The sequence below is a fragment of the Cryptomeria japonica genome, chromosome 6, assembly GCF_030272615.1.
Source record: "Cryptomeria japonica chromosome 6, Sugi_1.0, whole genome shotgun sequence".
NCBI classification, from domain to species: Eukaryota; Viridiplantae; Streptophyta; class Pinopsida; order Cupressales; family Cupressaceae; genus Cryptomeria; species Cryptomeria japonica.
Window position 1 is genome coordinate 189,385,366 of NC_081410.1, and position 23,490 is coordinate 189,408,855.

The 23,490-nt window shown below is 35.7% G+C and overlaps 1 protein-coding gene across 6 annotated transcripts in view; it reads left to right on the forward strand.

Annotated features, from left to right (window-relative positions):
* The window catches only part of LOC131077626 (uncharacterized), a 127,184-nt gene that overhangs the window by 93,352 nt on the left and 10,342 nt on the right, over nucleotides 1-23,490 (forward strand). For 4 of the 6 annotated variants that reach the window (XM_058015163.2, XM_058015162.2, XM_058015161.2 and 1 more), the window contains exon 4: nucleotides 21,442-21,604. In XM_058015163.2, the coding sequence (XP_057871146.1) occupies nucleotides 21,442-21,582 (141 nt within the window). In that variant the 3' untranslated portion in view covers nucleotides 21,583-21,604. Of the gene's footprint in view, nucleotides 1-21,441; nucleotides 21,605-21,742; nucleotides 22,270-23,490 lie in introns of those variants that run through there. The other 2 variants (XM_058015160.1, XM_058015164.2) reach the window with 2 other exon arrangements.

The window sequence follows — 23,490 nt, forward strand, 5'->3', positions numbered from 1 at the left end:
AGCATAACTATTTCTTTCTTTCTTTATCAGCATTTTGAGGGAGGTTGTTAACTTGGGTCAGAGCTGATTAAACTAAGTTTCCCTTCATCATCAGCATTTGAGAAGGAGTTAAGAACTTCACAAAATTACGCATTTTGGGCAGACTTATCAACCTACATGAATGTGCTGATAAGATAAAGTTTCTTCTTGTTATCAGCAATTTAAGGTGACTTCACAACTTGTGTTGGTGCTTGGAGGGAAGTTATTAAGTTGCAAAATGTTCAGCATTGCTTGGAAAGGATTCATCAACATTTGGAGCTGGAGTTACAACTTTTAAGACCCTTAATTTATAATTAAGAAAAATAGTTATGCATCAATCCTATTTCATTTATCAACATTTTCACAACTATTCACAACTTTTTAAAGGCACGAAAGAAATGCTTTATCTGCTTTCTAAATTTCCACCTTGGCGTTTGTAACTTATCATCACAACACTTCAACCTTTAGAATTTGAAACTTGTTCTTTTTACCAAACTTCTTTGGTCTCTCTTTAAATAACATCATCGAGGCTTCAAGTGCATCATAACTTCAAATACTAACTTGAAATCCTAATCTTATTTAATAAGTTTTAACTTCATTAAACTTGTCCATCAAGTCTGTGAATGTAGTGAAGGAAAAAAATAGGCATAGATTTTGATTGGATCAATAAATTCTCATGAAACATTGCCATATTGTGGAAAATGACATCGCGAATCTCTTTGGAAAGAATTTTAGCCTTGTCTTCAATAAAATTTCCAATTTAATTGTTTTGGTAAATCGGCCAATGAAAATTTGAAGTTTTAATATTTGGTACACCAGAACACTTTTCGATCTGAAAACGTTTCGACCTGAAAACTGGTCAATTTAGGTGAAATATCACCAGGAATACTCTATAAAAGGAATTTATTTCATCTTTCATACATTTTTAAATTTAATTGTTTTTTGTACATTTTTTCAATCCACATGACTGCTTTTGGATCTGAAGTGGAACGGCGAACAACTTTATTTTGGGTTGGTGTTAGATATCCAAATTTAATGCCAATAACCTGCCAAAATTAATTGAACACTAATACTTGGAATAGTTATGACAAATTGCATGGGAATTATACAATGTCAATGACCTGAGACAATGGTTCTTGGATGACAAATTTGATTGAACAAATGACCTATATACTGAAAATACTTAAGGAATTTGCTATTAGGAGTCATCCAACAAGAGACATTTCACACAAAAATTAAAAAGTGGCATGTTCAAACAGGGGCAACAATGTTTAAGGGATTTTGTTTCCTGTCCTGGTCTAGTTACCTTGTACACTGTTCACTACTGAGAATTGTGGGAGTATCTAGTACCTAGCGGATCTCTTTTTTCTAACAAAGAGTTATGCTAATTATGTATCTGTATATTAAATACAGTAATAATATATTATATATTAGTGGAGATGAGCTGTGGATTTAGTATGGTATGGTTGTAAAAGTTAATTTATGAAGCAAGAATAAAATGTACTTTAGTGAAGGAGGAGGCAACATCTAGTGGCAGAAGGTTATTGCCCTCCAATGTTGGTTGGAGTTGTGTCAGAGATTCATTCGTAGTAATTAACATTTAGTTTATGACATTATGTACAACGCAAATGATATAAATTTTAACATGTTAATTTATCCTGTCCTTACTGTATTTTTATATGCTACAGTTCTTATTTAAATAGATAAGTGAAGCTGTACCTTATTTCATGTTATTTTTAATTAGGTGATCTTGGTAAGGCCATAATAATCGTATATGATATAATTCATCTAGTTGTTATCTCATTAACTATAGTAATACCAAAAAGGTGTAATGTCCCACTTATACCACTTTCACATTTATATAAGAGGATGCCATATTGTAAGTTAACATCACCATGTACGTAATAATTCTGCAATATAATATAATGTATTTTCAGATACACAGATACAAATTCCTTTATCGATACTCATATTCCTTTCTTTATACCAAGTGTTCCTTATGTGGATGGAAAACTGCATGAGTAATCCTCTTGTTTACTTATATGGTTTGAGTTAATCATAAGCCACAAAAGAGGGTCTAAAGATTTTGTCAATGTGGAGGACTATCCTTCTAGGCTTGTTGCTGGAGTAGTTCTCTTTGCTTGCGGGCTCTGTGTTCCTGGTATTTCTTTGTAGTCACATTCTAGATATCCAAGGCATTGAATTGAGGAACATTGATGAAGTGGAATAGAGTAGATTGGATTCATAATTGTTATTATGCCGAGTTTCTGGATTCAACTGTGTAGATTTTTTTTTGCATCAAATTAAATAATAGATTAAGTTGATTAAGATTGTATTAAGTAATAATACATAATAAATATTATAAATTATAAAAGCATTTTGTGATGCATACAAAATCTACACAGTTGAATCCAGAAACTCAGCATAATAATCATCATGAGCTGTGGAAATTAAATATCTTTGACATAATTGTTGTTCAAAGTTCTGATAATAGGTGGCAAGGTCTTGTTGCATAACATGGGGATCCTACTAACTTTGAAAGGTTGATTCTATGACAGGAATGTTATTAAGTGACTAAAAAAGAATAAGAACAAGAAAGTACCATCTTTCGCTAACCTTACAAAGAACAGGGTAAGGGCAATAGACTAAGAAACAAGAGGATGAACAAAAATAGTTGTCGCTTAGATTATGTGATGCCTTTTTGACTCTAAACTAAGAACTTGAAATGAAATTTAGATTGGCAAAGCAATAGATAAAGCAAATGCTAACACTAAAATACCACTTTGGTCTTTTCTGATAAAAAATAGAAATAAAGATTTAACTAACGAGTTGACAAGGACTTGAGGTGATAGACAAATTGGAGCTCTAGCCTTGGTGAGAGGAAGACCAAGAATCATCTACCATGGGAGCTTATTTATCTCCTTGTGATTTGGATGAAGGATTTGTGGCTTAGTAGGTTTAGATTTTCTTGGTTACCTTAGTGTTATGTTAGTCTCATGTCGTTGTGTTTATGTTAAGTTGATTGTTTTAGTTTTTTCTGGGTTGAAGTCTTTGTTGTTTTCTTTTTTATTTATTTTTATTTGTGTTGCCACACAGTCCAATGTTGGAAACCTTTATACAATATTTCTGTTTTGCATGGTATGGGGAATTCGTGAGGAAGCGCTACAAGTTTGGTTTATATCCTTTTCTGAACTATATGGATGTACAAAGTAGTGAATGTAAGGGATGGAAAAGGGTAATAAGGAGATGAGATAATGCTGACTTGACTTGCATTTTGCGAGTAGTTTTATCCTCTACTAAAGTACAAGATAATTGAGCAAAATTGTAGGATATGAAAACTTTTAGGGATGTGGCTAGGTTTAAGGTTGTAGAGGTCATTGATAGAGTCAAGTTTGAGCTGTAGACTAAAGTGGAAAGTGTATAGGGAGCCGCTGTTGAAATCTCTAGTCAAGGAGGTAAGAATTCTTGCCTATCTTCTCCCAACCCTAATATAAAGGTTATTGATATAGAAACATCCTAGGGGTAGTGCAATCTTGCATCACACGAAGAGAGCTTGATTATTAACGAGCATAAATAGGTAATACAAAATTATTTATCCTTGATCCTTTGGTCATGATTGAGCTTGAACTAGGGATTCTTAAGGGATCCATGAGCAATGCCTTTTCGCTAAATGAATATAAATAGCTTATGCATATGTATCTTAATTTCGATCAACTTAATGCTACTTATTTCAATAATTTTAGTAAACTATTTTAAATTTCTTTTCCACATGCAATATTAGAAATGCATAAAAGAACATTTTTTTCACTAAGGCATAATGCTAACTTTATCTATTTAAGCGTAAAGGATATCGTGCAAGCACCTAACCCAAGCATTTCAAAAACCAATCAAATTCAAGTACAAGAAGAATTAACTAAACACACAAAGTTACCACATAGTTTTAATTGCACATGTCCAAAATTGACAGCCATTTGGATCAGGATTTCATAGAGTTTAACATGGACTTATAACTTGAATTGAGTGAGATTGAAAAAACAACTTAAACACAATTACCCAAATTGACCATCTCTCGATTAATCATCATTAGAGAACCTATCCTTGTACACTCAGTTATCACAGTAGGTGTGTTTACACGATACAAGATAGTCGAAGCACAACATATAAAACCCAACAAAACATGTAATCAAACAAGGAATTCCTCCATCATAAAATTAAATCATAACATCAAATGCAACACCAATCTAATCATATAACCACATCTTATTGAAGATGATTTACAATAAACATGATCTAGATATGAAAAGATACAGTTTAATCAATTTACAAATCATCAATAACCATAAAGACATGGGCATGGCAATGCTCAAATTGTTAGAAATATTGTCATCAATGTTAAAGAAATTGGAAGTTATCATAGTTATCAAAGGTGTGAAGACGAAGTTGTCATTGATGTCAAAGGGAATAGACGAGATCAAGAAGATTGTCATTACCGTCAAAGGTGTATGGAAGATTGAAGAGGGAATATCACCCGGGTATTATATTTGATGTGCAATCTTGCACATGATTATACAAGAAAAGTTCTTGGAGTCATTTTTGCAAAGGAAAAGCAATTGAGAATTAATATGAATAGAAAGATAGCGCTGGAAATTAAAAAGTCAAAAATAGAAAAAGACAGATTAGAATAAGATAAAAGAGAATAAGACTTAATAGACAAAAGAGAATAAATCAAAATAGAATAAGACAAAAAAAATGAAGGCAACAATCATATTCAACAAAGACAGCGATTAATTTAAGAAAGGTTATTAACAAAGGGTGATGACTTTTTAAAGAGTTTTTTTTTCTAAGAGACGCCTCTCTTCATGAAGGCACGGTGATATAAAATAAAATAGAAATTGTGGAGAGTGTGTGACAGGGAATAAGAGGTAAGTGAGGAATAAAACAAGTAATATAAAATACACACCAGCAGATCCATGGATAGTATGCAGATTTGTTAGTAAAGGGCATGACCATTCATGTGGTTGTATCTATTTTAAAGAGTTGCATCTTTTCATGAAGGCATGGAGATATAAAAGGAAGTAAGATTTTGTGAAAAGAGTGAGTTGTAGATAAAAGAAAATATCATTCATACACCAGCAAGTGTTTGTGGAAAGCAAATAGATAAATCTGATATACACCAGCAATCTCATGTGAAGATTCAAGAAGAGAATATACGCAAAATTGTAAAGGAAATATATTCAGATTTATGAAGAAATTTGGAGCAGATTTGTAAAGAGATTTAGAGCTTGTTTATAAAGGATTTGTGTGTAATATAATAGCAGATTTATGAGCATCCTTATATTAGATTTTTGAAGGCCTTACGAGCAGGTTCTTGAAGAAGGTGTCTATAGACTCTATACTTATAGTGAAGGGTGATGTCTTTTGAAATTCATCTCTCTTGGTAAAGGTATATAAAGAGGTTTATGATGTGTGTGAGTGGAGTAAAAAGTATTGAATAAGAAGATATGTGAGGGTGTGAGAAATTAATATGAAGTAGGTGTCTTATTTAGTAAGAGTTATCTCTCTTGGCAAAAGACATCTCCATTCATGAGATCATTGAAGATATAAAAAGTATTTGAGAAGTGATGAATTAGGGGAGAGTAGAACAAACAAGCATACCAAATGTTGTTGTGTAGCTAGGTCGGATCCCTTCTAGGGCCGACCTAGTGCACAAAATGCCAAGTGGCCTTTCGGGCTTGGCATTTGGATGTCTCAGTTCTATGAGTCTAATTTGGGGCGAACCACTTGTGTGTAATTTATGATTAAGTTAAATGTAACTTGCAACTAAGGGAGACTCATATGTAACTTGTAATATATAGTTCTGACCCTATCCTTGGCGCCAAAAGTATATGGCCGACTTGAGGTCTATTAGGAGATATTGATTCATATATATGCAAGGTTATGATTGCATCAATAGAGATGAATTAAATAACATGAAGGACATGTAGTGTGCTCGGGGGTGACGATAAGAGCTTATCATCTATGGTTGGGAAGGCAATAGATCTAATGATTGCCTGTGGTTAACGAGCACTACCATAAAATCAACATGGTATTAGAGCGGGTTCCTTCTATAGAGCCTAACCGCTTGAAGGTAGATCCTACGCTTTTGAGGGAGTTCAATCAAAGTAATTTGCAGACTGAGAAATCTAAGTGTAGGCAAAAGTCGATTACCGAGCCTCTCAACTCAGACGTAAGCATCGCATATGCTCTGCAGTGAGTAATGACCGTTGAGGTGCCGATGATTGCCATTGGTCTGTCATTAGTGCTCAATGACAGATTTAGTCCGATGCCTTGGCATTGAAAGTCGCCAAGCTTGGTATTGAAATGCTGATGGTAAGTGGTGTCTCTATGGACATCCTTGTCCGTTTTAACATTCTATTTCTTCATTCAGGGAGGAGAACATGTTGTGGAGGATTCTCTCCGGAGATTGTAACATTTTACTAGCAAATGAAAGTGACAGAGATCGCTCTCTTCACGACGCTTGTGGCTAGAGACATCGACAAGGTGGCACCAAGCATTTTGAGGATTCAACGAAGCGACACGAGTCGGTACGCGTGCTATCGACTGCTCAATGTAATGGAAGGTTGAGATCGAGCAGCAACATAGTGGAGTTTTGTGATGATCACATTAAGCCGTACACAAATATGAAATGTGTGCGTATGGGGACAAAAGCGAATGGAGGCACCTAACGATCAGAAATGGTGGAGAAGGCCTTCGTGCAATAACACCTTGCAACAACTCTCACATCATCCTAGAAGCTTCGAGAGTCGCATGAAGCACTTGTTTCGCTGAAGCCTGCATAGGCATCGAATGATATTGCAACTGAAGGTCCAGTTATTCGAGTTCTTACTTATGTTGCTCGTGAAGATCATCTGATGTTTGTCCTAGGATGGGCACTGCAGCTTAGCATTTTGGCACACCCTGCTACAGGTGGATTTCTGTCGCATTTACGTGGGTAGTCCATCACTTTGCCATGGATAGTATTAAAGGTAGTTCTTCAGATGATGCTTAAGCTATGCATGAAGCAGATATTGTGGACGGATGATGAGTGATGGTGAGGGCCAAAGACCATGCAGCGATCAGATCATCACTAGGTGCTTTGGTGTGATCAATCCAAGTGAATGGAAATTCCATTGCTGAGCAAAATTATAAAAGATAAGTACTCCTTATGTTTGAATAAGGTTCGTGAATTTTTCATTAAGTCATGCTACATCATTGAATAGTGAATCATGTATTGACATTTCTCCTCACTATCATTATCTCTCTCTGAAATGCTTCCAGGACGAATAAGAGATTGCATTCAAGGAAGGAAGATTGCTTGCATTTCTTCGCAGAGGAAGAATCAACATTTAGAGGGAGTCTGACATATCGTCAGAAGTAACCTTGGACGAAGAGATTAGAAGGTTGATATTTGCTTTAGAGGGAGCTTGACATTTCAGCTTCAGAGGAAGCATGACATTTCAGCTTCAAAGGGAGCTTGACATTTCATCTTTAGAGGGAGCCTGACATTTCAACTTCAAAGAGAGCCTGACATTCCAGATTCAGAGGGAGCCACGTCATCATGAAGATTTGGTTAATGCATTTTGCTTTGTGATGGAGAAATTTGAGGTGAAAGCCCTTGTTAATGAGTTCTTCTCTGTAAGGGAGAAGTTCGAGGTGTAACCCCTTGTTAATGAGTTCTTCTTTGTGAGGGAGAAGTTCGAGGTGCAATCCCTTGTTAATGAGTTCTTCTCTGTGAGGGAGAAGTTCGAGGTGCAATCCCTTGGTAATGCATTCTTCTCTGGGAGAAGTCCAAGGTTAAAGCCCTCATTCCACCGTCTACGAGTAGGTATGGTGGATCCACCCTTTGCGAGCAGGCATGGTGGAGATGCATTCTTCTCTGGTAGAAGCCTGAGGTTAGAGCCCTCGTTCCACCCTCTGCGAGTAGGCATGGTGGAGCCACCCTCTGTGAGTAATATAACCATGGTGGTAGTCACTATGTGACTTTGTCATTCAAAAGGAATCCTCCCTAGCTAAGAGGGAGTGTTGTTGTGTAGCTAGGTCAGATCCCTTCTAGGGCCGACCTTGTTGAAAAACTATGTAGCAACGGTCGGATAATTCTTACCCTTGATCGCACTTCACTATATTTGCATATTCTGATTACAAATCACGAGATTATATGATGATTGATTTGCTCTATAATCATTTATATGACAACCGGATTATACATAGCATTGTTTATGTTGTATATCGATTGTCAAGAGTGATGATTACAAGTTGTTTGTAAAGTCATAGTATCAGTCACTAATTATACCAATTACTAATTGTTTAAATATTGTGTATGTTTACCATCTGTTATCAATGGTCGTTCCTCTACATAGGGGTCACGACTCTATGTGGAATCATGTCGATTCCACACAGAGCCATGACTCTATGTGGGCCACTGAGAGTGTATATATATCTTGGCCCTATTCCATTTGATGCTGAATATACGAAGTTGTTATGATAACAAGTGCAATTAGTATCGTGGTGAAAACAGGAGTAGTCGATATCATTGCACTTACAACAGTCAATATTATTGTACGTACAACAGTCGATATTTTGTGCATACATCAACGACCTGCAATATTATACAGAACATTGTGTGATCTTCAATTACAACTACTGTGCATAATTATTACATTATAATTTAAAATTACAATATATAAATCTGATCCACTTTAACATGGTATCAAAGCCAGCATAAGAAAAATATCAGATCAGATTTATATAGGCGAGACTAATCTCTATATATTCTTGAATTCTTCAACTCCCTTCTATACATCAAAATGGTGAATGGTGTTAGATTCGAGGATCGACTTGATGGAGCTTCCAACTTTGTATCTTGGAAGTTGAGGATCATGCTTGCTTTAAGAGAAAACGAATTAGATGAATTTGTAAAGAAAGCTATACTTGTACCTGACGAAGAAAGTGAAATTCTCCAATGGATGAAGAACAATAAAGCTATGAAAATGTTGGTGGATGTAGTAAAAGACCATATTGTACCAATTATATTTTAAAATTGGAAACGGCCTATGATATGTTCAAATCATTAGAAAGTATGTATGAGACAAATAACACTAGTAGAGCTCTTGGATTAAAGCAACAACTCCACCATGTTAAAATGATCAAGGGTGAATCTATCACCTCATACTTCATGAGGATAACAGAACTAAGAGAACAACTCTCCACCATTGGTCACACGATTGAAAGTAAAGAGTTAACCATGTTGGCCCTCAATGGTTTCCCTTCTTCTTGGGAATCATTCATTCAAGGGATAAGTGCACGATCTAAACTTCCTAAGTTTGATCGTCTAAAAACTGATTGCATTCAAGAAGAATCGAGACTAATCACAAGAGGGATTGGACAAAGCTCCACGAACGGTGACATTCATGTCCTAGCCACTCACTCCACCAAGAAGAAGGGAAAGAAAGGATACTTCAAAAGGAAGAAAGACAAAGAATCAAATGGTGTTTCTACGTCCAAGAGAAGGAAGGATATGTCAAAAGTACAATGTTTCAGATGTGACAAATATGGTCACTATGCCATGAAATGTCCTACCAGGAACATGCCTCAAGCTTCCATTGCACATGTTGACGAAACCCTTCCTCAAGGAGATTCAGATGGATTCATCTTCTATTCAGCTCTTTCAAGTCATATGGCTACCGATCACAGCACTTGGATAATTGATAGTGGGGCATCACGCCACATCGCGGGATTTAGAGAACACCTAGATAACTTGGTGGAGAATACATCAAATGAGAAATTTACCATTGGAGATGACTCTAGCTATTTAGTGAAAGGAGTTGGGACCTCTACTTTACAACTAAATTCAGTTATCTCTATACAATTGACAGATGTATTATTCGTACCAGGGATTAAGTGAAACTTGGTCTCCATATCAGCCTTGGAAGACAAAGGCTATCATATTGCCTTCATGGATGGTAAGGTCCTAGCATGGCCCAAGAAGACAAACATCAAGAAGGCTCAAATTATAGGAGCTCGCCATGGATGTCTCTATCAACTTTGCACTACTCCTTCTCAAGCACTAATTCATGATTCTTCAAACACGTGAGATTTGGCATAGAAGATTGGGGCATCTTCATTTTCGTGCTCTACCTTCAATGGAAAAGATGGTGACAGGACTTCCCAAGCTTAACCAAGAACGTGAAGGAACTTGCAAATGATGTGCCTTGGGGAAGAGCACTAAAGGTACTTTTCATAACAGTGAAAGTAGATCTAAATATGTTTTAGAACTTATTCATTCAGACTTATGTGGGCCCATGACAGTAGCTTCCTTAGGTGGGTTCTTGTACTATGTTACTTTCATTGATGACTATTCTAGGAAAACTTGGATATATTTTTTGAAGAATAAAGAACCTGATGAAGTACTAATGAGATTTAAGGAATTCAAAGCCCTAGTAGAAAATATGTCAGGGAAAAGAATCAAAACCTTAAGATCAGATAATGGAGGAGAGTATACCTCTAATAACTTTAGAAAATTTTGTAGTGATGCTGGGATTAAGAGGGAGTTTAGTGTTCCCTATAACCCTCAACAAAATGGTGTGGTAGAAAGGAAAAATAGGACCATTGTAGAATCAGCCAAAGCCATGATACATGACCAAAATCTTCATACCTCCTTTTGGGCTGAAGCTTCTAGAACTGCTGTTTATATTCAAAATAGAAGCCCTCACAACATTTTGGGAATCAAAACACCCGAAGAAGCATTCATTGGAGTAAAACTTGATATAAGCCACTTAAGAATCTTTGGTTGCCCAGCATACATACACATACCCAAAGATAAAAGATCAAAACTAGAACCTTCAGGCAAGAAGGGAATTTTTTTAGGCTACAGTGAAACATCTAAAGCCTATAGGATCTATATTCCAGGACAAAAAATGATTGAGTTAAGTAGGGATGTAATCTTTGAAGAAGATGTTGCATTCAAAAAATCCAAGGATATCCATGAGATAGACATTGAAGATCAAGAGCCTCCTCAAAGTATGGAAGAAGACCATACTCCTGAGATTCAGAGGGAGACTTGTGAACTTGTGGAAGATATTAATCCAAATGAACCCTTGGATCCTACTGATGGGCCTAGAGACATTGTTGTAAACTAGAAAAGACCTCTTTGGGCAAGAAAAATGATGCAAGAGGCTGAAGGCTTTGCAGCACCAAAAGGAACCATTAGGGAAAGTAAAAGACCACACAAATTCTCTAGCTATGTTGCATTAATGAGTGAGATCGTTGAGTCAGAACCCACTAGTGTTGAGGAAGCTTCTAGTCTTCAAGTTTGGAAAGATGCTATGATAGAAGAATACCAATCTATTCTAAAGAATGATGTTTGGGACATTTTTCCTAGACCATAAGGTAAACCAGTTGTTTCCTCTAAATGGCTCTTCAAAATTAAAAATGCTGCTGATGGTAGTATAGAAAAATATAAAGCCAGATTTGTAGCTAGAGGATTTTCTCAAAAGGAGGGAATTGACTACGAAGAAGCCTTTGCTCCTGTTGCCCGATATACTTTTGTCAGAACCGTGATTGCTATTGCTACATCTAAAGGGTGGAAGATCCATCAAATGGATGTAAAGACGACCTTTCTCAATGGCGTGATTGAGGAAGAGGTCTACATTGAGCAACTTGAGGGTTTCGTGATTCATGGGAAAGAGGCTCATGTTTGTAAGGCATTGTATGGTCTTAAACAGGCTCCTCGTGCTTGGTATGAGAGGATTGACCATTACCTTTTGGGCTTGGGTTTCTCCTAGAATGATGCAGATTCTAACCTATATTTCAAGGTAATTAGTGTAGAAATATTGATCCTAATTCTTTAAGTTGATGACTTATTAGTTACAGGAGAAGATCATCTTATTATCGAATGTAAGCAAGAGTTAGCATCTGAATTTGATATGAAAGATCTTGGTCTATTATGCTATTTCCTTGGTTTAGAAGTATGGCAGAAATCTGATGGGATTATTCTAAGTCAAGGAAAATATACCATTGACATTCTGAAAAGGTTTGGAATGATGGACTGTAAATCCATGGTTACACCTATGGAAACAATCTTGCATAAGTTAAGAGAAGATGCACCTTATTCAGACTTGGTAGATCCCACTCTTTACAGGCAAATGATTGGGTCCTTGATGTACTTGGTCAACACTAGACCAGATATTTGTTATGCAGTGAGTGCACTTAGTCAGTTCACGAGTGAACGAAAACAAATGCATCTGGTTGCGGCAAAGCATATTCTGAGATACTTGCGTGGCACAATTGGATATGGTTTAAAATATGATGATGTGAACCTGAACCTTCATGGGTATACTGATTTTGATTGGGTTGGGAGTGTAATTGATCGGAAAAGCACATCAGGGTGTTGTTTTAGTTTGGGTTCGGCTATGATTTCTTGGTTCAACAGGAAGCAATCTTTAGTTGCACTCAGTTCCACAGAAGCAGAGTATATCGCAGCATCCATGGGGGCTCGAGAAGCTGTGTGGCTCAAAAAACTTCTTGTAGGATTGTTTGGACAATCCTTAGACCCTACTATCATCCATTGTGACAATCAGAATTGTATAAAGCTTTCTGTCAATCCTGTGTTTCATGACAGAACAAAGCATGTGGAGATTCCTTATCATTATGTTAGAGACATGGTGGAAAGGAATGTTATTCAGTTGAGATATGTTAGTACAGATGAACAAATTGCAAATATCCTCACCAAGCCTCTTGCTAGAATAAAGTTTGCATACTTTCGAGGTAAGCTTGTTATGGTAGAAAATGTAGCTCTAGCTGAGATTGAGTCTCAACAACATTGATTTGTTTTTAATAGTACTAATGTATTCTGTAAGATGTTTAAAGTGTAAACTCTTTTAATACAATCTTATTTATTTGATATGGTTCATGATTAGTGTCATGTGTGTGACTCCATGACAACTTGGTTCAGTGCTTGATGAGCCCTTGTGAACATTATTGTGAGGTGACGATCTCTCAATAATGAACACTTGTACATCTGATCATTATCGTAAGGTGAGGATCTTACGATATTGATTGATCATACCATTATGATGGATATCATGGGACGTGATATCTATAGACATGCCATAATGGTGGATATCATGTGACATGGTATCCATGGATAAGCCATAATGGTGATATTACATAAAGAGATACTCATGGTGGATTTCATGTGACGTGAAATTTGTGGACATGCCATGAAGTAATATCTTTAGATATACCATGATGGTGGATATCATGAGACGCGATATCCATGGACAAGCCATAATGGTGGATATTACATTAAAAGATTTATGGTGAACATCACGTGACATGATATCCGTGGATATGCCATAACTCCTGATATCACAGTGAGGTGATATCTTTCTCTCACACAATAGATGAAGCTTTTGTATTCTCAATGTGGTGATATAACTTATTAGGATAGAAGAATTCCTCCCTAGCTAAGAGGGAGTGTGGAAAAACTATGTAGCAATGGTCAGATAATTCTTACCCTTGATCGTACTTCACTGTATTTGCATATTCTGATCACAGATCACAATATTATATGATGATTGATTTGCTCTATAATCATTTATATGACAATCAGATTATACTTAGCATTGTTTATGTTGTATATCGATTGTCAAGAGTGATGATTAAAAGTTGTTTGTTAAGTCATAGTATCGGTGACTAATTATACTGATTACCAATTGTTTAAACATTGCGTATGTTTACCATTGGTTACCAATGGTCATTCCTCCACATAGGAGTCACGACTCTATGTGGAATCATGTCGATTCCACATAGAGCCGTGACTCTATGTGGAATCATGTTGATTCCACATATAGCCGTGACTCTATGTGGACCACCGAGAGTGTATATATATCTCAACCCTATTCCATTTGATGCTGAATATACGAAGCTGTTATGATAACAAGTGCAGTCGGTATCGTGGTGAAAGCAGGAGCAGTCGATATCATTGCACTTACAGCAGTCGATATTCTTGTACTTACAGCAGTTGATATTTTGTGCATACATCAGCGACCTGCAATATTATATAGAACATTGTGTGATCTTCAGTTACAACTACTGTGCATAATTATTACATTATAATTTAAAATTACCTATATATAAATCTGATCCACTTTAACAGACCTAGTGCACAAAATTCCAAGTGGCCTGTCGCCCTTGGCATTTGGATATCTCAGTTGTATGAGTCTAATTTGGGGCAGGCCCTATTTGGGCAAACCACTTGTGTGTAATTTATGATTAAGTTAAATGTAACTTGCAACTAAGGGAGACTCATATGTAACTTGTAATATATAGTTCTGATCCTATCCTTGGCGCCAAAAGTATATGGCCGACTTGAGGTCTATTAGGAGGTATTGATTCATATATATGCAAGGTCATGATTGCATCAATAGAGATGAATTAAATAACATGAAGGACATGTAGTGTGCTCGGGGGTGACGCTAAGAGCTTATCGTCTATGGTTGGGAAGGCAATAGATCTAATGATTGCCTGTGGTTAACGAGCACTACCATAAAATCAACATGGTATCAGAGCGGGTTCCTTCTATAGAGCCTAACCGCTTGAAGGTAGATCCTGTGCTTTTGAGGGAGTTCAATCAAAGTAATTTGCAGATTGAGAAATCTAAGTGTAGGCAAAAGTCGATTACCGAGCCTCTCAACTCAGACGTAAGCATCGCATATGCTCTGCAGTGAGTAATGACCGTTGAGGTGCCGATGATTGCCATTGGTCTGTCATTAGTGCTCAATGACAGATTTAGTCCGATGCCTTGGCGTTGAAAGTCGCCAAGCTTTGTCAAAAATAAATAAAATATTTTTTATACTATGGGTTGACCTTTTCAAGTGTTGCACCCACTTTTGTAGCATTTAAAATCAAAATAAAATATTCACAAGAGGGCCAGCCTCCTAGAGATGAGTGCCCATCTTGGGCAAGCAAATGAATTAAATAAAAATAAATTGTTTCTGTTTTGGGCCAACTTTCTTAAAGAGTCACATTTCTTGGTGAAGGGGTATGTTAGATCAGGTATAAAATAAGTTTAAGAGGAGATGTGAAAAGCAAGTTTTAATGCAATGTCTTTCCATCTCATTAGCAGATTTATAAGCAGATCTGAAGTTATTAAAATCATATTTTATGAGCAGACCTTAAGGATGTGTATAAGCAGACTTTAAGGGTGTGTATGAGCAGATCTTGAGAAGATATATGAGCAGATTTAAAAGATGATTTATAGCAGATCTATATGCTGAATTAAGAGCAGATCTGAAAGGACAGAATTATAGCAGATTAAAGGCAGTCTTAAGGGAGAGTTTTGAGGGGATTTAATTCAAGATATCTAAGATTCTGTTCAAAGAGGTTGGTGCCTCTCAAATTCAAGGAGATCGGTGTCTCTAGCTGGGTTGGTGCTTTGGTGGAGATTGGTGTCTCCAATGGGTTGGTGCCTACGGATCATCAAGAGGGGATTGGTGTCTCCTGTGGGCTGGAGCTACGAAATTTGTAAGAAGATTTATACATGCAATATTTTGCCGTGGTTTTCTCTCGTAAAGGTTTCCATGTAAAATCTGGTGTCTCTTATGTGTGTAGGTTTTTGTGTTACGTAATTGTTGCATTCTTTGTTGATATTGTGCAATTGATATGCTTACGGTTTAAGTGAGAAAAAGTAAAAATAAACTTATACCAATCCTCCTAGTTTAAATGTGCATGTTTCTTCAAGGACCACTTGAGGCATTTCATTGATGTGACAAATGAATAGGAAATAGAATGTCATGATGAAGTTCTTTGTGTAGTCATTGGAAGAAAGTGCAAAAGAATGGTATAAAAGTGTTCCAAATAGCATTATAGACTTGTGGGACGAATTTATGAGGGTCTTTTAACTACAGTATGGAGAAAGTGTTAATCCAATGTTTCCAATCCATGAGCTAACTACTATCAAGAAAGAGGTTAATGAGATAGTTGCTGATTTCAACAATAGGTTTATTTTGATGACGAGAAAAGTGCCTCCCCATGTGAGGCCAAGTGAATCTATGGTCCTTGTTCTATATTGTGGAGCATTTGATTCAAAATTTCAAAATTGGGCTACTACTTATGAGACAAGAACCCTCAAACATTGAGGGAAACTTATGCCATGGCTATTGATATAGAGAGTAACTTGAAAAGATTTAATAAGAACAAGAAGAGGGTTAAAATAAAATTTCAGAAGTCAAGTGTGACAACTTCTCGTAAGCCTCTCACTATCGAGGACAAATTAATGCAGCGTCGCCTCTTTGGCAATATACAACAATGATTAAACGAATTTTTGGTGGTGGGAGTTTTCTCTGGTAGTGTAACCATTGTAACATAGACTATATGAGCTCATATTTTTAGGTGAAATCTTACTTATGTGCCATCTCTTTACAAGGAATAAAAGCTTTTAAGGGGCAAAATATCAAAGGGTTGCCTTAGGATCTAACATTGGCTTATATTAAAGAACAAGAGGATGCCGACTTGAAAAGTAACAAATCAAAGAATATTGCTCATCCTATAGCTTCACACAACCAGCTGGTCCACATCCATTCATGCCAATGCCACCATCTTTTGAAGAGAATGTTTGTATCTCACAAAAAAAAGGCCCATTGGACAAGGCTTTCAAAAATGAAATCAAAGACGTTGCGGATCAGAGTATTGCTTGTTGCATTTATGGCAGTGGGCTTCCTTTCAACATTGTTAGATCACCTTATTGGCGGGATATGGTGAATAACCTTTGCAATACAACTCCTTATTATGTTAGTCCCTTGTATGAAAAGCTGCAATTCACCTTATCGGCAAATGAGAAAGCTTTAGTAGGGACATCGTTGAGAGTGATCAAGGATACATAGCTCAAAATAGGTGTTTCCATCATTTCTAATGGATGGAAAGATTGCAAAAAATAGACCATTGATCAGTGTTATAGCAGTGTCGCCTAAAGGGGCAATGTTTTTGAATTCAGTGGATTGTGAGGGGCAAGAAAAAGATGCAAGTTTGATTGCCAATATCCTCATAGAATCCATTGACTTGGTGGGGCCTAAAATGTTGTCGAAGTCATAATGGACAATGCTAAAAATTGTAGGGCAGTTGGGTCTATAGTGGAGGCTACATATAGTCACATTTTTTGGACTCAATGTGCAATCCAATCACTCAATTTATTATTGCAAAAGATTGGCACACAAATTGAATGGGTCAAACAAGTCTACGTGGATGTTGAGGAGATTCATATGTTTGTGACTAATAATCATACATCACAAGCTATATTTAGGGCCTCCAAGTTGGATGTTGAAGGTAATTTACATTTTTTTTAATATATATTTTCTATTTTGTATTTTTATGTTTTTATTGTTGATATGTGACATGTATTTTTGTATACCATGTTTGGTTGCCAAAACATGATTTCCATCTCACAATCATAAGACAACTTGTGAAAAAGGGAGAGCCCTTGAGCTATATGGTCATCAATGGCTTGTGGAGTGTGTGGAGGTAATTAAGCACAAAAGAGCCGATAAAGTAAGAGCATTGATCCTAGATGATGAGTGGTGGTCTCATGTGGAATATTTTTTGAATTTCATTGAGCTCATCATGAGCATAATTAGGTATGTTGATATTGTTTTCCCATGTTTGGGTGAAATTTATGATGGCATGGACTCCATGGTGGAGAAGATAAGAGCAATAACAGAGGCCAAGGAATATAACTTAACAAAAGCATTTTTCAAAATTGTGCAAAAGAAATATTGTTGACCATTGCAACAAGATGACCAACCCCTTACATCTCTTAGCTTTTTATTTGTCACCGAAGTACTATAGCAAAGAGGTACTTTCATAGTTGAGGAGGGTGGCACCACATAGAGATGGGGAGGTTGCTGGCTATAAGTCACATTTAGAAAGATATATACAGATGAAGAAATACAAAGTATTGTCTTAAGTGAGTTTGGCCAATTCATAGTTTCAAAAACTCGTGTTTTTGTTCTTCATGGCAAATATAGGATAAGTGCTGATGAGTGGTGGTATCTACATGGTCAAGGCTCCATTTTCTTGCAGCCTCTTGCAATTTAAATTCCCTCCCAAGTAAAGGTACTTTCATAGTGGAGGAGGGTGGCACCATATAAAGATGGGGAGGTTGCTAGCTATAAGGCTGCATTTAGAAAGATATATACAGATGAAGAAATCCAAAATATTGTCTTGAGCGAGTTTGGCCACTTCAGAGCTTCAAAAACTTGTGTTTCTGTTCTTTATGACAAATATAGGATAAGTGCTAATGAGTTGTGGTATCTACATGGTCAAGGCTCTGTTTTCTTGCAGCCTCTTGCAATTTAATTCTCTCCCAAGTATCTTTTTATTTTTTTATTTTTATCATTTTTTATTTGATGCTATCTATTATTATAAATTATTTTTATTTCATAATTTATGTTTCGACTTTTGAGTTTTGATTCTTGAATTTTAAAATTAAATACTAAATGTTGTATGCAAACTCAGTTGGTTTCAAGTTCTTTAGCTGAGCGGAATTGGAGTACATACTCCTCCATCCACTGGGTCAAGCACAACTGTTTTGGTGCAAAAAAGCCAGAGGACTTGGTCTACATACATTCAACCTTCGTCTCTTGTCACATAAGAAACCTGAATACAATGAGGTGGGATTCAGCCCTTGAGTGTGCTGATTTAGATGCTACAGTTGCACAACTTGCCCAAGTTTCTATAGATGAGGCAACTTTTGCACTTGACATAGCTAGTGGGAGTGGCAAGCCAATGGATTGTGGTTCAAATGAAGCTGAACCAAATTTTCTTGATGCTTTTGATGAAGAAAAATATGAATATTATATATGGATTGTAATTTGAATTTTCATTGTGATGACATTTTGAGACTTGAGTATTATCAGTTTTGCAAATTATGAATATGATATTATGAGGTATTTAAATATTCTATTTATTTACAATTATGGATTTAAATTTTATGAGTACCACAGTTCTTATAGGTATTTATATCTATACCCAAGGAAAAAAAATTGCCGTACAGCCGTGCTAGATTTCGGTCCCTGTACTTGAACCCATACCTGAATCAGCAACTTAGATTTTTGATGGATAAGGATTGTGTTGCTTTAAAGTGCAACTTTGAAGGCATTATTTTATTATTATTTTGAGCCCAGGAAGCTACTGCTGGGGGCCATAAATGTGTGTGAGGAACACATAATATGGAGGATGGTGGAGGACATATTTGTGCTGCAAAAATCATCATTAGAAGGATTGAAGTCGAGTCTTTATGTTTTATGTAGTGAATAAATGTATATAAGTTGCTGTAAAGTCTATGCTGCAGAAGCTTATGTGGAATTCATGCACCTTGTGTTTGTAATTCCATCAAGTCAATTGAATTGAGTAGCTTCACTAGACTTTGTGTTTATGCTTCTTGTTCATTGAATTAACTTCGTTTGTTTCTTTAGCAATTGATTTCATGGAATCATGTGATAATCATTTATTAAGTCATATCTTGTGTTCATGTTGATTCATTGATCTTTGATTTAGCTAGTAGTCAGTTATTGTTATTCAATTTAAGCTTTATTTGCACCTAATATCACTCTCCGATTTGACTTGTAGGAAGCTGTGTTTGTTCATGCTTGGGTGATTAGTCCTCTCTAAATCTTAAAATTTCTCTGCAGTCTTGACTATTGATAGTCCGGTATTGCATTTAGGGAAAAAACATAGTCAAGTAGTAATTTTAGATGTAGATTTTTAGATTTGGTTAGATCCCAAGGAGCTTCCCCTCATAATTTGATGAATTGTTCTACCATTCACATTGTGAATATCTCAATAGTTTTCTAGTTCATCTACATTTGAGAAGAATTGGAGCACATACTCGTTTGTCTACTTGACAATGTGCAACTAATTACATTCAAGAAAGGCAAATCAGTTAGTGTACATGCATTGTAAATTTTGCCTTGTTTTGCACAAACAAAATGAGTACAAGGAAAGTGACAAAAAATGTGGGATATAGACCCAGAGCATCCTGATTTTGGATGCTTTCACTTCACAACATGCTACATTGAAGGAGCCAAATAGTGATCATAATTTTTGTGCAAGTGTTAGTGGCACTGCTTATTGTGAGTGCTAATGGCACTTCTTGTGGTTCTTGTAATCTACGTACATCATCTAATGTCAATTATGATGATGATCTTTTTGAAGATCCATATGGTGCTGATTGTTGACATTATTATGTAATATTGAACAATGAATATTTTATTATGACATTTGAGCTTGATATTGAAGTAGTATTTTTTTTTGGTGGTTTTCTTTATTATATGATGCTATGTGGTGTTCTAGAGTTTTCCCTTCTTTTAGGCTACAAATATTTATTTATTTTATATGGACAAATCCAATAATGAACCCAACCCAAGTTCTTTTTACCAAATCTGCACACCAATCCCTCCCCATACTGGAACCTCTGAACCTTCAAATTGAAAATAACAGTATTTGGGCAGAAGGCCAATAACCTTTGTATAATACATTTTTTAGAAAAACATCAGAGAGCCATCAAATAAAAGTGGCTTTAATAGTAGTGCATACAAATATTAGTACCTAAAAATAATGTAACGAATGATGATGCATTATCTAAATGTAGAAGCACAAAAGCATAACAAGGAATATACCCTATAGAAACTGGGAAAAAGACCTATTACAACTCAAGATGTTATGCAGAGAAGGTGAATGGAAACAAAACTAGTAGCCAGCCAAGCTAAATCCTGAGGTATAACAAATTGCAGAAAACCTCATGATGACTGCAATATGGCTTTGTATATACTCTTCAACTGTTATTAACGTTGCTTCAGATGCTCTACCATGGTATTGTGATGATTATATAGTTTCTTGTACGTTAGCTTCATCATATTACATTAAAAAAATAATATTATATCCCAAGATACAGTTTAAAAAACTATGTTCTTTTCAGTTTAATTGAAGTCACCAAACTGTTGGTTTTGACAGAAATGTATAAAGACAAGATTGAAAGTCAAACTTGTAGAATGCACGGATCCTAGCACATGACATTTATTATTTGATTATGATTTATTTCAGCTATTAAAGCCATGTTCTTCGTCTCCAATGACTATTCATTTCTTTGGAAGTATGAGCATCTAACTTTTAAGAAAAAGGTTTCCAGTTTTAAATATTTATTTTCTACTCAATTTTATTTAGAGGACAATGCTTAGCCATTTTTTTTTCATTATGTAATTGGAATGGTTCCTTTTTCAAATTTAATGTAGTCTTTTTTGCATGTTCATGTCTAATCCTGTCTAAATCCTTCGCAAAGTTCAATTTCATTATCCATTTATGAATGTAACTGTGCTGAACATGCTCTTGATGCAGTATTTTGGACCAACCTTCATACATGCTGGCAACAAACAAGTGGCAGCTCCTACCTACATTGACCCATATAAACTTTTGGAGGATGAAGAGAGATTAAGTCAATCTATTTTACCACGTGCTCCATTCACCTCATCTCAATAATTGATGATGCTCTTCCTCAATGGTATAATCTCTTGTTACATTCTCTAATTCTTTTGACTTGTGCTGTACATTTCATCTCAGTAGTTGTATTTCATTTTTTCTTACAAATGCTCCTCGTGAGGGTATAGTGGCTGAAAGTTTCTATTGATGTCAATTTTAGCTAAGCAGTAGAAGTGACCTAATCAACCTATATATGTCTAATCATGGGAATATCTAGATTCGACTGTGTATCAAGAATATCTCGTATTCCAATGCCATTAGAGGTGCCGATAGACAAAATTCCTATTTGGAATATTTTATCAATTCATCCTTGCTGATGGTAATTTACCTTTCAAACCCTTTGGTTACATGGCATTGAATAATTCATAATTTTTATCTGGCAAAGATGAAAGGTGATTAAAAATGCCGTCAGAAATCAAGCACAATCATGGGTTTTCATTATTAATTGTAATGTGAAGTACCTTAAAATAGTTTGTTAATATACCTTTAAGTTGCTGTATTAGATGGTATTTGTCATGCATGTTGAAATCCAGGAATTTTGGAATTTTGACAATTGAAACGGGAGTCTTATGTTGTCTCCTACCGAAGTACTGATCATAAGAAGTGCACATAAACTGTAAACATATGATAAAACATTTGTACATTAAACACATCAAATTGATTTCCAAACCTTTAAAATTTATTTAAGACTTTTGTGCATAAAGAAGGGCTGTATGAGGCTACAGACCATGTGCCATCTTATACTCTTTTTACTTTTGGTTCTCAGTTTTAAAGTCTAGTTGTAATTGATTTCATTTGGAATTGCTATGTTTTAATGCCATCTTTTGCCAGCGAAATATAATTGGATTAAAAATATTTTTTCAAAAATTGACATTGTGGGCTAACCTCTATGAGCAAAAAAATTTGCATGTAGGTTTAGATTTTTCTTTAAGGTTACTGTCCCTTGCATTGGAACATATATTTTAGAAATATGTCAATTTCAGGAACTGTTCTTTTACTACTTAAAGGGAGATCATTAGCAGATCTTATGCTAATGATGAAATTAGCATACTCATGCCAATACCAATTTAGTTTTTGACCCATTTTGATGCAATGACTTATACAATTACATATTGACAAATGACACACCTGTGCAAATTTGGCTCACAACTTGATACCTTTCCCTATCAGCTCCATCCTTAATTGCACCTATTTGTATGCATTCAACCTTATCTCATATTTATTTGCACTCATTCTGACACATTCACCGTTTACACAATATATATTAGACTACATTTGCACTTATATCCACACATTTCATCCCTACCTCGAAAGAAACACTTCTCTATCTAGATTAATCCCGAGTGCCTTGAGATCGATCCTAACTGGGGTGGGAATTGACCGTAAGTTAAAAAAAATATTATTCAAACCATAACTTTTCTGCCCTTTTTCGCTCGCTGTTTTGAGCCAACTTGGAACATCATTGTGTGACTTATTGCTATATCTTGGTATTTAATGACATTCAACGTGTAACTAAATTCATAAGGCTGAATAATAGAACATATAGGGCAAAAATGAGTTTTCTTCCTAGAAACATTTTGATTTGGAGGTAAAAATGAAACAATTGTTTGCATCAAAATTAGATAGGCCATCTACAAGTCTATGCATATTGTCTTCCATCATTTGCTCAAAGCCATAAAGTTGGATCTGAAAAGGGGGTTGACCTAGGTGAACATAACCCTTGTGAGCATAACTAGTTTTAAACCTTGATGATACAATGCATACGAGAATTTTCATGTCTTAAGAACTCCTATCACATAGTTGAACTACTCACTAGATAATTTTGATTATATACATCATATTCAATTCTCTAAGCACTTGTTAACTTTTTTTAAAAACTAGTCAAAAGTTTATTTGGCCATCCGATAG